Genomic DNA, 12900 nt, shown 5'->3' on the forward strand with positions numbered 1-12900 from the left:
AATGTGAGAATCACTGATCTAAAGACTTTAAAGTGACCTTGATGTCTAGAGGAGTCTAATATACTGAACTCGAAATTCAAAAGGGCACCTTCTAATTCAAGATCTGTCGTAGAATTTGTGTCGAAGAGATACAAATGCTAACTTATTCATCCTCTCCACTCTCCAGTTCCCAGTGATATAAGAAGGGAAAATATTTCTATTCAAGTAGAAATAAAACTAAATCTGGAGTTGGGCGGGGAAAAATCACAGCATATAACATTTCAGGGCTACAAAGTAAAACTGGCTTGCTCCAAAGACTCAGAAAGGACATTTGCACCTCTATTGTTCTTTCCTCTCTTGTTGAGAGATGGGAGAAGCTCTTACAGATTCTTGTGGAAGATATCTAACATCTTAACTTGTTCAGTGGGCAACTGGTTATTTCCAAAACGCATAGGCTGATGCCGAATGTGAACAGCCTAGCTCAAATCACAGAGGTCTCATTTTTAAGTGACAAGGCTTATACTGACATATTTAAGTCTAAATTGTCCCTTGGATCCTGTTAACATTCTCAGGTATATTAACAAACACAGCAATTAATTAGCTCTAACTACTATTATAGTTAGTGACTCTCTGAAAAATATAGTTACAGCAAACAACCTGACCAAGCTCATCCCCTAAAATACCATGCAAAGAGATTTCTTCGTGGCTTCTATGTAATAATAGAGATGTCCCTGGAGTTCTGAAAGTAATAATATTCTCATCTGCAATGAGGATCCTGCTGTACGTCCCTCCACAGGCAGGTTCCCTGATCATGTCACTATTTCCTAGCTTACCCTTTCTTCCTTCCTACGCGCATCTTAGGCACTTAGCTTTCACTTCTCTCTGTTTTCTAAATCACTTACCACTCATCCGTCTGCCTTCTGCCTTCTCACATTCACCGACAGCTCGGGCCTGCTCCCATCTCCTCTCCTATTCTCTTTGTTCCCATAGGTTTATATCACTTATTCCTTTTCTGTCACTTTATGGAGCTCCAGGCAGAGAAACAATTTATATCTTTATTCCATGTTTCTAATGCTCATTTTTATAAAACCATACAGGCTAGAAGGCAGGTTAGATACTATCTATCCAATCCAGTGTTAACTTTTTTTTTTTTTTGCAATGGAATCTATCTTTTTCAAGACACAATCTTATATGCAGAAATATAATTTATAAAACAGATAAGAGTGAAACTATTTTGGTGGCAGCTGGTGAAGGAGCAGGTTCTGTATCCTCATCTGTCCTGAAAATTTGTTTAAATGTCTAGTTAAACGCCTCTTCTGCACCAGATACCATGTTAGACTCTGGAGAAACAGAGATGAACAAACAATGCAGACACAGCTCTGTCCTCACGCTGCTCAGTGCACCACCCCTTGCCTGCTCCCGAGGTCTCCAAGGAACACATTTTGAAAATTATTGATCTAATCTGAGGTCTGGAGAGGGAAAGCGACTTGGCTGAAGTAAGCCTTCGTAGTCTTCAAGTCCACTCTTAGTAATTAAATCTACCTAATAAATGTTACTGATGTGCAGTTGAACAGATCACATGGTGATGGTCAGGAGAAAAAATCAGGGAGCTGTGTTAAAACTGAGGCTTGGCACACAGAGATGTGAAATAAGCAAGAAAAAGGCTATAAATTATACAGAAAGCTCCTAATAGAGTAGTGTAAATGCTCGTGCACCTGAAAACTTAGTCTTTATTCCTGCCATTCCCTTTGAAGAGATAGCTTTTGGTCACACAATTAAAAAATTTTAAATAAATACTCACAATCAAATTTTAAAGAAAAAAAAATCTCAGTCCTTTTCACCCAGAACCTGTAATATCCTTTGCTATTCTACCTATGTTAGGTTTGACAATTTACCATCCAGCGCTAGATGTTATCACAGTCGGGGTTTTTGGATTAAAAAAAAGAAGAAACTAAAAAATAAGGTTTTATCCTTGGAGTACTGCAATCCCATATACTGAGAATGACGATACTAAAGAAATCTGAGCTCTGTTTTTCAGACCAACTCTCTTCCAATAACTAGCTAACCTTCAAAGTAATGGTCCTTTCAGCTCAACTGAATGCAACCTGTTATGAAGCACTGCTAGGCCGCCATTTGATCACAATGGACCACTGAATTTCAATGATTTCACCTTTGGAGACTGAGGCTCACTTACAATAACATTAAACAATTCTTCTTGGAGATTCCTGGCCCTTGAGCCAGACAATCAACCTCTGCTGGCCTCAGTCTCCTCTTCTGTAAAACAGGGAAGTTGGATTGAAGTATCTATAAGATTTCTTCTAAGGTTTCTATTTCTTAGATATTCCCCTAGATTCAGTAAGAATTACTATACTTTGTCATCCGAAGAAACTTACTCACCTAGAGAGGTGCAACCCAGAACGTTTTCCAAACATCTGACCAGTGCGTCGATATCACTGCCCTGTCAAAAACAAGAGAGATTTTACTTCCCTGTATGATAAGACAATAGTTAATGACATGAAAAATGTTCTTGTCACATTTAGGCAGAACAAAACAAAAAAATCTGATTGCAAAATTATTTTACAGTATAATCTCTTTTTTTTAAAGAACCACCCCCTCTTCTCTCTGTCTCTCCACATCAGTTTATAGATCTGTTGCCCTGTCAATCTATGTGATGGGAAGAATACATACTAAAACGTTAACAGTGGTTTTGACATATTTTATTCTTTGTGTGCTTACATCTTTTCTACATTTTCAATAATAAACAAATATTATTTATTTAATCTATAAAAAATGGTAAATGCTATTAGAATTAAAAATAGTTCATTTTATGCAATCTATATCTACTCAACACTGCAAGAATCAAGTGAATATTTTTTCTAGATAGTGTCTCTATCAGCTCTTCTTTGGAAAAGTATGGTCTTCAAGGAGTCATAAATCTAAGAACTGCATTTTTCATTTGCCTTAACCCTCAATAAGAGTCAGTCACCCCCATGAGGGTTAGGGGGATCCCAGAACTGTATTTGATAACAAACATCTTTAATACAAAATAAATATTTGTCCTCTACCCAGGAGGCTGGAAATTTCAAAATTGCATCATAAATGATCTGGGAAAATGGAACCTCTTAATTACTTTCAGGTTTGTGGTTATTCTGAGAGGAATTAATAATTTATGGCTCACCTGCTGCATTTTAAAACAAGCAACACATTTCAAATTGTAGTAATTCTGAATTTTAGAAAAAATGTACTATTGTATAATAAACTACTCTAAAACATTACATAAATGTGTTGGGTTTCATTTCATAACATCCGATGGGGTGTGGGCAACTACTCTTTACGCATATGGTAAAACCCAGTATCATTTCATGTTCCAAATGTATAGACGAGGCAATGATGAGGAAGGCATGCCTGTTCAATGCTGGTCAGTGAGGCCAAAGGACTAATCGAAGACTCCGTTGCCTAGCCCAGGAATAGGAAGGCAGGTACCAGGCACGGAAACAGAAGAAAAAAGCAGGTCCCTTCCTTCTTCTGTACCTTTGTGGTCTTCAGACTTACTAGAGACAGCCTTGAGTCAGAAAGGAACTCAACAGAGACATCCTCTGCTGGAGGAAAAGCAATGCACACATAGATAATATACACAGGTAATGATACCATCCAGGCAAGCTCAGGTTCTAAGCCTGGCTCCTCTACTAAGTGTGTGGCCTATGTTAAGCAGCTCGAATTCCCAGGTTTTAGTTTCTGTATCTGTAAAACTAGAGGGGAGGGAGGTGGTGAATCAGAGCATGAAGACTCTCAATCAGCATTTGAATTAAGTCAATGCAACAGAAACAGCAAGAACCAGAGACAGGTCTGTAAGAAGCACTGAGACGGTTGGGACAGATCAGTCGCATCTTCCTAACACACAGGTTAAGAAACACTGTATAGGGGTGTGGGGAGGGCAGAAATAATTCTCATACTATAGAATTAATGAGTGAATGAATGAATGAATACCAACTTTTATTAAAGTCTTAATATGTGCCATTGTTGTACCAATTTACACTTATTAATTCATTTTAACTCTACCAGGTGTGCTAATTTTCTCCCCATTTAACAGTTGAGAAAACTGAGGCACAAACAGTTTCCATGGTGAAACAAGCAGTGTCTTCAGAGCCTGAATTCTTCTTGCCTACTACACTACGCATACAAAAAGCAGAAGGCTCCTAACCCAGAGCAACTCATGATATTGTTGGAAGAAACAGGGTGTCAACTTAAGAAAACCTAAGAACAATTCCTTGGGGAGATATACATGAAAAATAAGGCAGCTTGTGGACAAGGTGCAGCTAAAGAGGGGTTGGTGGGGAGGGGTGGGTTCTTCATTAACAACTTTTAGCTGCAGGTTCTAAAGAACCATTTAAGCAAAACACTGGTTATATGTCTATAAAAATGGCGTTGGCGTAAGGGGTGCGCGTTCTCATGGTGGAGAAAGCATGGGCCCTGTAGGCACTTGGGACCTTCTGCTAACTTCCCTTCCTGCCCCTGAAGACTGTGATCCCAGAGGTCACAGACAATGACTGGGTAGAACTTACAGTCCCAGCAAGGAACAAGATGATTTCTATCTCTAGGCGGCAGACCAGAACTGCCAACTATATCCATTTAAAACATTTCGAAATTTTGAAACAATTTCAGACTTTCAGAAAACTTGTAAAAATAGTATAACATTCCCATATACCTTTCACCCTGACGTCAATAATAAGCCATGTTGATGGTATCATTCCCCTCCATCTATCTATACACATCAAAGTTTCTCGACGTTGGCTCTATTGACATTTTGGGCCAGATAATTCTGGCTAGCACACTGTTGGATGTTTAACAGTATCCTTAGTCTCATTAAATTCACTAGATTCTAGTAGAACACTCCCATTACTCCTTCCTTCAACTCTGAGATATAAAAACCAAAAATGTCATCGGACGCTGTTAAATGTCCCATGAGGGGCAAAATCTCCCCTGGGTAAGATCCACCCATCTACATATATCTCTGTCTCTCTCTCTCTATTTTTTCTAGGGGTAAAATCTGGAACAATTTGAGAATTAAAACAAATAATATTAATGGATTATAAACCAAGGAATAAAATAAAATGCCAACTGTATCTTTTAACATTTAAATGAAACTTTCTCTATTGTGACAAAAAGACAACAAAGATTAGGTTCTAGATTTTTTACATTAAATAAAGATTAAGGAAAAGACTTAACGAACTGGCCGTACTGTGTAACAACTTAATTTAGCAACCAAATCATTCCTGAAGTATCATTTAATTGAATATAAATGACCCAAATAGAAATATACCTACCCCCATGAGCAAAGGGAGAAAAATGAAAGTGAACACCACACCTTTCTAAAGAAGTTTCCTGGTGCTTTGCACCATGTTTGCACTTGGGCAGAAGTTTGGTCAAGAAAAACATCTTTCAGGAGCATATTATGGCTGGTGCACTGTGGGGGTTATGCTGCTGATTGGGCCTTTGAGTTTCTTCATTGTTTCACAGTTTAAATTGATCTCTGCCAGAGCTAATCGGCTTATAAGAGCAACCACATCTCACTAGATGCCAAGTTATGGTGCCACCAGCCTTCGGTCATTTCGGCCAGTGCCAAGAAGCTGATTTCCAAATGCTGTGAAAATAACCCAATGGCTCCTTTGTGATTAATTTAGATGTCCACATCTCCTTGCCCCACAAACTATTGACCTCTCTGCAATAGGAACATGCTTCAGAGGCATGAGGAACATTTAAGATTCAGCTCTGAAAAACTGTGCCACAGATTCAGGTTCAGTCAAATACCCAGGTTTTTGTTTGTTTGTTTGTTTTTCAGAAACAGATGCATTAATTTGGCCAATGAATTAGAAATTGCTTCTAAAGGGTAAAAGGTAGCTGCTTTTTAAAAGTCCAGTCAGATCTACAATGTACATGATAACTAGCAATGCCTGTCTAGCAGCCACAGAGAAAGCGATCTCATCTATTAAACAATGTTGGTATGCAGGTTTTAAAATAATACACTCTTGAATAACTCATATTTAGTTTTAATCTGGAAAACATATAAAATTACAAAAGAAAATAAATATCACCCAAAATTCCATCACTATTAACATACCCACAAAAACAAAGACACTATGTCAGTCTTCTCTACATAGATATATCACGTAGATATTGAAAATTATACTATATACGTATGGCATACATAAAAAACACAGACACACATGCACTTTTGTTTGGACTTTTATCACACACAAGTGCCACTTTATACCCAGTTGTACTCCACGCAATAGACACTTACTAAATATCAGTTACATTCCAAATATATATACAAGGACAAGGAAGACAGATGCAGCCTTAGTCCACTGTCTTGGGACAGACAGTCCATTTCTATAGATGGGAAGGAAGAGAGCACATGAACTGAGAGCACATGATCATGTGTCCCCTACGGTATTCCTGCTTACACAATTAGTGATTCACTGCTTTTCAGCAGTAAATTCCTCCCATCATTTTACCCCGCAATGCATGTTCTCCACCATCAGGTGACTGGTAAGATGACAGACCAAATTGAGAAACCAGTACAAAGGCCTTTCTTTTCCATTAAAAGATAAAGAGCCACACATTAAACACAAGTAAAAATCTAATAGCTCCCCTAGCTCAAGCCACCATCATCTCTTTCTTAGACCATGAAACAGCCTCCTAGTTTCTCTCTCTTGCTTCTGCTGTGGCCTCATTTTAATCTTTTTTTTTTCCCCCACAACAGCCACTATGACTTCGTTGATGTGCATAGAATAAAGCCCTGACTCGCCATCCCCCATATAGAATAAAACCCTATCATGGCTCGCCACATTCTGATGCAGCTCCTGTTGATCTCTCCAACCTATTCTCTTTCCACTTTTTCTCCTGCTTACTACACAGCCACATTGGTCTTTTTTCTTGAAACACATTAAGCTCTTTCCAACCTTGGGGCTTCTCATTGGCTGAGAATGCTCTTGTCTCATATATTTAGGTGACTGTCTTTCTCATCCTTCAGAGCTCAACTTTACGTCCTGCTCAGAGATTCTCTAAGCATCTATCTATGTTAAGTTTCTACCACCACTCTAGGCAAACCTATCACAGAGCCTGTTTGTTTCTTTTGATGCACTTCTCCAAAGATACAATTAATGTTTGGTTTGTTATTATTTGCTTCCTGAGGTCAGGGGCCATGCCTGTTGAGACATTATTAGCTTAGAGCTGGGAGGAAGAAATTAAAACCGTATTTTTGGAATCAATAGTTCTCATATTTGGTGGTAGCGGATGTGTTAAATTCTGTGTTAATTTGAATGGTAAAATTCAGACAAATACCACATGATTTCACTTATATGTAGAATCTTAAAAAAAATAAAAATAAAAATAAACATACAAAACAGAAACAAACATAGATACAGAGAACAAATTTATGGTTGCCAAATGGGAGGGGCTGCTGGGGTACTGGATGAAAAAGGTAAAGGGAGTAAGAAGTATAAACTGGCAGTTATAAAACAGTCACAGGGATGTAAAGTACAGCATAGGGAATAAAGTCAATAATATTGTGATAATTATGTATGGTGCCAGGTGGGTAACTAGACGTATTGGGGGATTACTTTGTAACTTATAAAAATGTCTAACCACTCTGCTGTACCCCTGAAACTAATATAATGTTGAATGTTAACTGTAATTGAAAAATAATAATAAAAAATAATTACTGTGCTTCAGGGAACTTCTCACTCTTCTTTTAATTGCTGGTCTGTGGAGAAAAATCTGAAGGAGGCAATGGGAACAGTTGGCACAGGAAAATCTGGCACAGGGCGACCTCTACCCCACACCTGCGCTAGGGAGGCTTTCTGATCTTGCTTCGTGTTCCTAGGAAGTGGAGCTCTTGGCCTGGTTTTGAGTCACAGATCAGCTTTGGAGGCGAGGCCTGCAAACATTTGTGGTTGACTGTTCTCAAAGTTAATGTCACAGAGCACTGATGATTGTCTGACAGGTGAAAAGCTGTCACTTTTGCTTAGTGGATACATAGTTCTCTTACACAGTTCTCAAATTTAGCTGTGTGTAGAGAACATTCAGGGATCTGGTTTAAAATGCAGATTCTGATTCAGCAAGTTTGGGGTAGGGCTGAGATTCTGCATTTTTAACAAGTTCCCAACAGCCACTGACATTGCTGGTCCATGGACCACAATTTGATAAGCAAGCCTTAATCGACATTAATGATATGGGTGTTGAGTTCAATGGTAGACCTCTTTAATGAGCCTGCCATGAAGATTATACTAGAAATGACTGGTTGCCTTTGAGATTTCTCATTTATTCAATTAATGCAAATGTTACTTTCTGTCACATGCACCTATTTTGTTAACTCGGGACTTTTCACCTTCATCGCTATTGATATTTTGGACTGGGTGACTCTGTGTCAGGAGCGAGGGACTGCCCTGTGTGGTGTAGGATGTTTACCAGCACTCCTGGTCTCTACCCACTACTAGTATCACACCTCCCCCAAAGCAGTGACTACTAAATACGTCTCTAGACATTTTCAAACATTTTGGAGACCAAAATCCCCGCTCTGCTAGCTTGAATCCGATATTTGAAACAATGATATTCGTTGCATTCTGAGTATCTGTGTTCATGGACTTAATTGAATATATTTCACAACTCAAAGTAAAATTACATTCATGAAGAAATAAAGGTGATTTCTAAGGAGTGTCGAGGTATTAAGACTCAGACATTTCACTTTCCCTGCATGGCTACAAGAACACAATGCCTTTCCTTTGCTGAGCTTCACATTTAAAATAGTGGGATGCGTGTGTGTCCACACATGTGCGAGGTTGGATGGGATGGGGGGGTATAACTGTATGATTTACATAATATATATTTAAAACAACAGGAACATCTCCCCTTTATTCCTGTTTCCATTCATGAGATATTTGAAGGACTTAGGTGTATATAGTACTAGATATGTTAGTGATGAATTAGAGAATGACAAAACTCAAAAGAATTGCATTTTTCGTTGATGTCTTCTACATCAGATATTTTAATATTGTGACTCTTACATACATTGGAAATCAAATGTTGAATTAGAATGTTAGCTTCGAGTTAACACTTTTTTTAAAGTTCCAAAACCTTTGTTTGGGCCATTAAAAAAAAAGAAACAACCACCTGAAATTGCCAAGTACTTCTATTATTTTTCCAGTCAACTTTGTATTGATATAATTACAGAATTCCGACTCCTGGAAAACATAAAAATCTTCCAGTCATAAAGAATTCAGTGGTGTAAAAGAGCTGTTTTTCAGTCCAGGAAGATGATTTTATATGAACATTATTTTGTTGGAATCTAATACTCTGACAGACACAATGTATAAAATTCTCAAAGACATTCTCATAGAGATAATAACAGAACATGGCAGTAAAAACACTGTTATAAGGTTTATACCAAACTAGAGCCACACAACATCTTACACTTTCATCTTTAGCCCAAAATGCTGTGTCATTTGCGCATATTGCAAGCATTAGCGATTCCTTGAAAAATCCAAATTTTGATTTGAAAGTTGACAAGATGCTGTTTTGAAAATATAAATACAAAAATTATGCAACCATATTTCTACACCAATATTCCTGGCTAGGAAGAAAAAAGAATCTTATTTAGCATCTATATCATCTCAAACAGTTTCAACTATAAGTAACGAAAAACCTACATAAAATAGCTTAAAGAGTTCTAGTGTGTTACTTTTTTCCAAGCATTCTCAAGCACTCCTCTCTTTCTCAAGAAAATATATCCTCACACTTTTTGGCCAGAATTGATTGCGTATTCATCTTAAACAAATCCCTGGCAAATGAAGTATGATGGTCAAACTGGCTGAAATGTAAGAGGATTTATCCGAATTATGAGGCGAGGGCATCCACTAGCACAAAGCTGGGGCTCTGACAGAATAAACCAAGAGAGAAGGGCACAGCCTAGAGAGCCTGGGCTTTGGAGTGAAGCTGCCTGAGTTTAAACCCAGCCCTACCATTTGCCAGTCATATATTTTGAGCAAATTACTTAACTTAGTTGTTTCACCATTCCCCCATCTGTAAAATGGGTTATCGGGAGGATTAAATGTTGGCATTTGTAAAGTGTATAGTTCCATGTCTGGAACATATTAACTCTAATATGCGTTTGTTAAACAAAATGCTCAAAAATGTTTGTTGGAGCGAACCCAGGTTAACTTTCTGCTCAAATTATTAGAATTACTGTTGAAGAAATCTCTTTCTGAAGCAGTTTGCTTCTCAAGCTGTTGTTGGCAGTCATTTTTCCAACAAACTCCAGGAATGGTATATAGTTCAAGCTGCAACTGAGTTTCAGTGAAAAAAAGGCAAAACGAAGAAGGAAAAGAGGCTCTGCCGTTCCTCTAAGGGAATAAAGCAATGAGAACCCACTCACAGAGAAGCCTACTGCTATGAAGTTTGTTTGTCTCAAGTCTAAGAAAATTTGGCCTTCCTGCAGATGAACAAAATATTGCAGAGGAAGAAGCCAAAGAGAGGCAAAGCAGAAACACTAAGCGTCTGAGTCCCTCGCTCTTCTAGTTCCCTCCCCACTCCCTGTCTCATGAATGTCTTCCGCTTGTTAAATGAGAGGGAAAAAAACTGTAAGTTGGCTAAAAAGAAACAAAATATTCGTTTAAGAGAAATTTTGAGCAACTCTGAAACTTGAAGGGGAGAGGCTTTAGTTATAAAGTTAGGTAAATGAAAACAATTTATGTAGCTCTCTTACAGGCTGAATGGATAAAGAGATCTAGCGATATCAGTAAAATGAAAACTAACATACGATAATGTGCCACTTGAGAAAAGAGTTGTGAATGAATGAATGAATGAATGAATGAAAGGTAACCAGCTATCATAAGACTTTATAGGATGAGGACTCAGTTTGGAACAAGGGCTCCGTTTGGGCACCAACAGCCCTTTAGCGATTGTACATCTATCTTTAGAAATTCTCAGGAGCTTCCCAGAAAAGTTCTGCTTCTTGCTCCTGCACTTGCAGCCAGTGAAAACTCAACCATCTGTCTACATGTAGCACGCGCAGCCCTCTCCTGGCAGGTGGGCGATGCTGACTCCCAACAGCATATCCAGAGAAGGCTGGGTAGATAGCAACACAGACATAGACAGTTTCACAGCTACAAAGTATCTTATGCTTCCAGTGGCTGAAAGAGTGAGGGGATTTGGCTGCCTTCGAGGTGTGCTGCCAGGCCTGGCACCCTGTTCTGTCTGCTGAACAATCCCCAGCAGGCGGAGACCTATAAATGTATATAGAGAGTGGATATAATTTTCCATTACAGCTCCAGCCACAGACAGGAGCTCAGCTAAGCTTCACCTTACTCAGACCCCCAGGCACGTCCTCCTGTTAGAGGGTCTCTTGTGTCAGTGGATGTGAGGAGGTGAAGGGGCTGACTTCTTTCACTTCTTTGTCACCTCTCTTCTCAGAGTCATCCCACAGGGTGAAATAAAAACATACAGAACCCTTTCTCCTGCTAACCCAGCTGAAAAAGAGGCTCTGAAGCAGGTTAAGGACTTATATGTGTCATTATATGGATATGCATATCACAATTCTGTTGTAATTTCTCTTTCAGTTTTTCTTCTCTTAATGACACTGTTGATGATATGTTTTTACTGAGGTAAAATCTGCATACAGTGAAATGCCCACATCTTAAGCATACAGTTAAGTTTTTAAAATGGAAATACCCTTGCATCCACCACCCACAAGACAAAGAATGCCCGTTTCACCCCCGAAAGTTCCCTACACCCCTTCCGGTCAATCCCTGCCAGTGGTTCTGATTTCTATCACTGTAGATTCATTTGAAGACTTAATTTCAGTAACCCTTCACTGGATTGGCCTTTCACTTAAAATAAAATCCACTCTCCTTATAAGACCTTCACGATGTAGCTGCAGCTGGCTTTGACCTGTCCGACCTCATCAATCTTCGTGCTAACTCCGCAGTTTCTCAAACTCGCCAAGCCCTTTCATGCCGGAGGCTTTCCTACACACTCTTCCCCTCTCTGAAATGCTCCTCTCCCAGCTCCTTTTCCTTACATGGAGGGGCTGGCCTTTTCCATCCTTCAGATCATAGCTGAAAGTCCTCTTCCAGAAGCTCTCCCTGACTCCCTTCTTAGTAGGTCTCTGCACCCTGCCCCACGACGTTCATTTCTTCTATCCCTTTAACATTTTCCTTTCCTAGTTGCTCGTATTCATTGGTGTCCTGGCTTACTGGCTACCTGTACACCAAACTGTATGCTGCAGGCATGCAGTCATTTATTCCACAATATCTACTGAGCATTTTCTCTATGGTAAACACTGTTCAAGGTGTTTGGGAATACAGCAGTGAAACTAAAACAGAATCTCTGCCCTGCTAGCTTGCATTCCAGTAGGGGAGACAGACCATAAATGAATAAGCAAATAAATAGGGGTAAGTTGGATGGTGACAAGGACTATAGAGGAAGCAGGGAAACGGAAGGGGAAATTCTCAGGCCAGCAAATGCCATTTCACAAAAGGTCATCAGAGTCCTCCCCAGTAAGATGACATGTAAGCAGAGACTCGAAGGTAGAAAGGGAACACATCATTTGTCTATCTGGAGGGCACAGAATTCCAGGCTTCTGAAGGTGGAAACATGCCTGGTGTGTTCCAGAAACAGGAAGAAGGCTGGTATGCCTGGGGTGGGGTGAGCAAGGGCGATTCTCATTGCGGTGGAAGAGAGGGCCTCTTCCATAAGTGATGATGGGTGCGGAAAGGCCACTGTAAACCTTTGCCTTTTATTTTTCATGAGATGGGAAGGGGTCACTGGGAGACCAGTTAGAAACTGTTGCAGTAATCCACTGGGGGAGGAGACAGTGGCTCTGGCAGTTTGAGTAGAGGTGCTAAGTAGTGATCAAATTCTTAA

General features: G+C 39.4%; 1 protein-coding gene across 4 annotated transcripts in view; it reads right to left on the reverse strand.

The window, feature by feature from the left end:
• NEK11 (NIMA related kinase 11) overlaps positions 1-12900 on the reverse strand; it is a 198672-nt gene that overhangs the window by 49183 nt on the left and 136589 nt on the right. For all 4 annotated transcript variants that reach the window (XM_016140280.2, XM_016140278.2, XM_016140279.2 and 1 more), the window contains one exon: positions 2377-2437. In XM_016140280.2, the coding sequence (XP_015995766.2) occupies positions 2377-2437 (61 nt within the window). The remainder of the gene's footprint in view (positions 1-2376; positions 2438-12900) is intronic.

This window comes from Rousettus aegyptiacus, unplaced genomic scaffold (assembly GCF_014176215.1).
Source record: "Rousettus aegyptiacus isolate mRouAeg1 unplaced genomic scaffold, mRouAeg1.p scaffold_m13_p_4, whole genome shotgun sequence".
In the NCBI taxonomy this organism is placed as follows: Eukaryota; Metazoa; Chordata; class Mammalia; order Chiroptera; family Pteropodidae; genus Rousettus; species Rousettus aegyptiacus.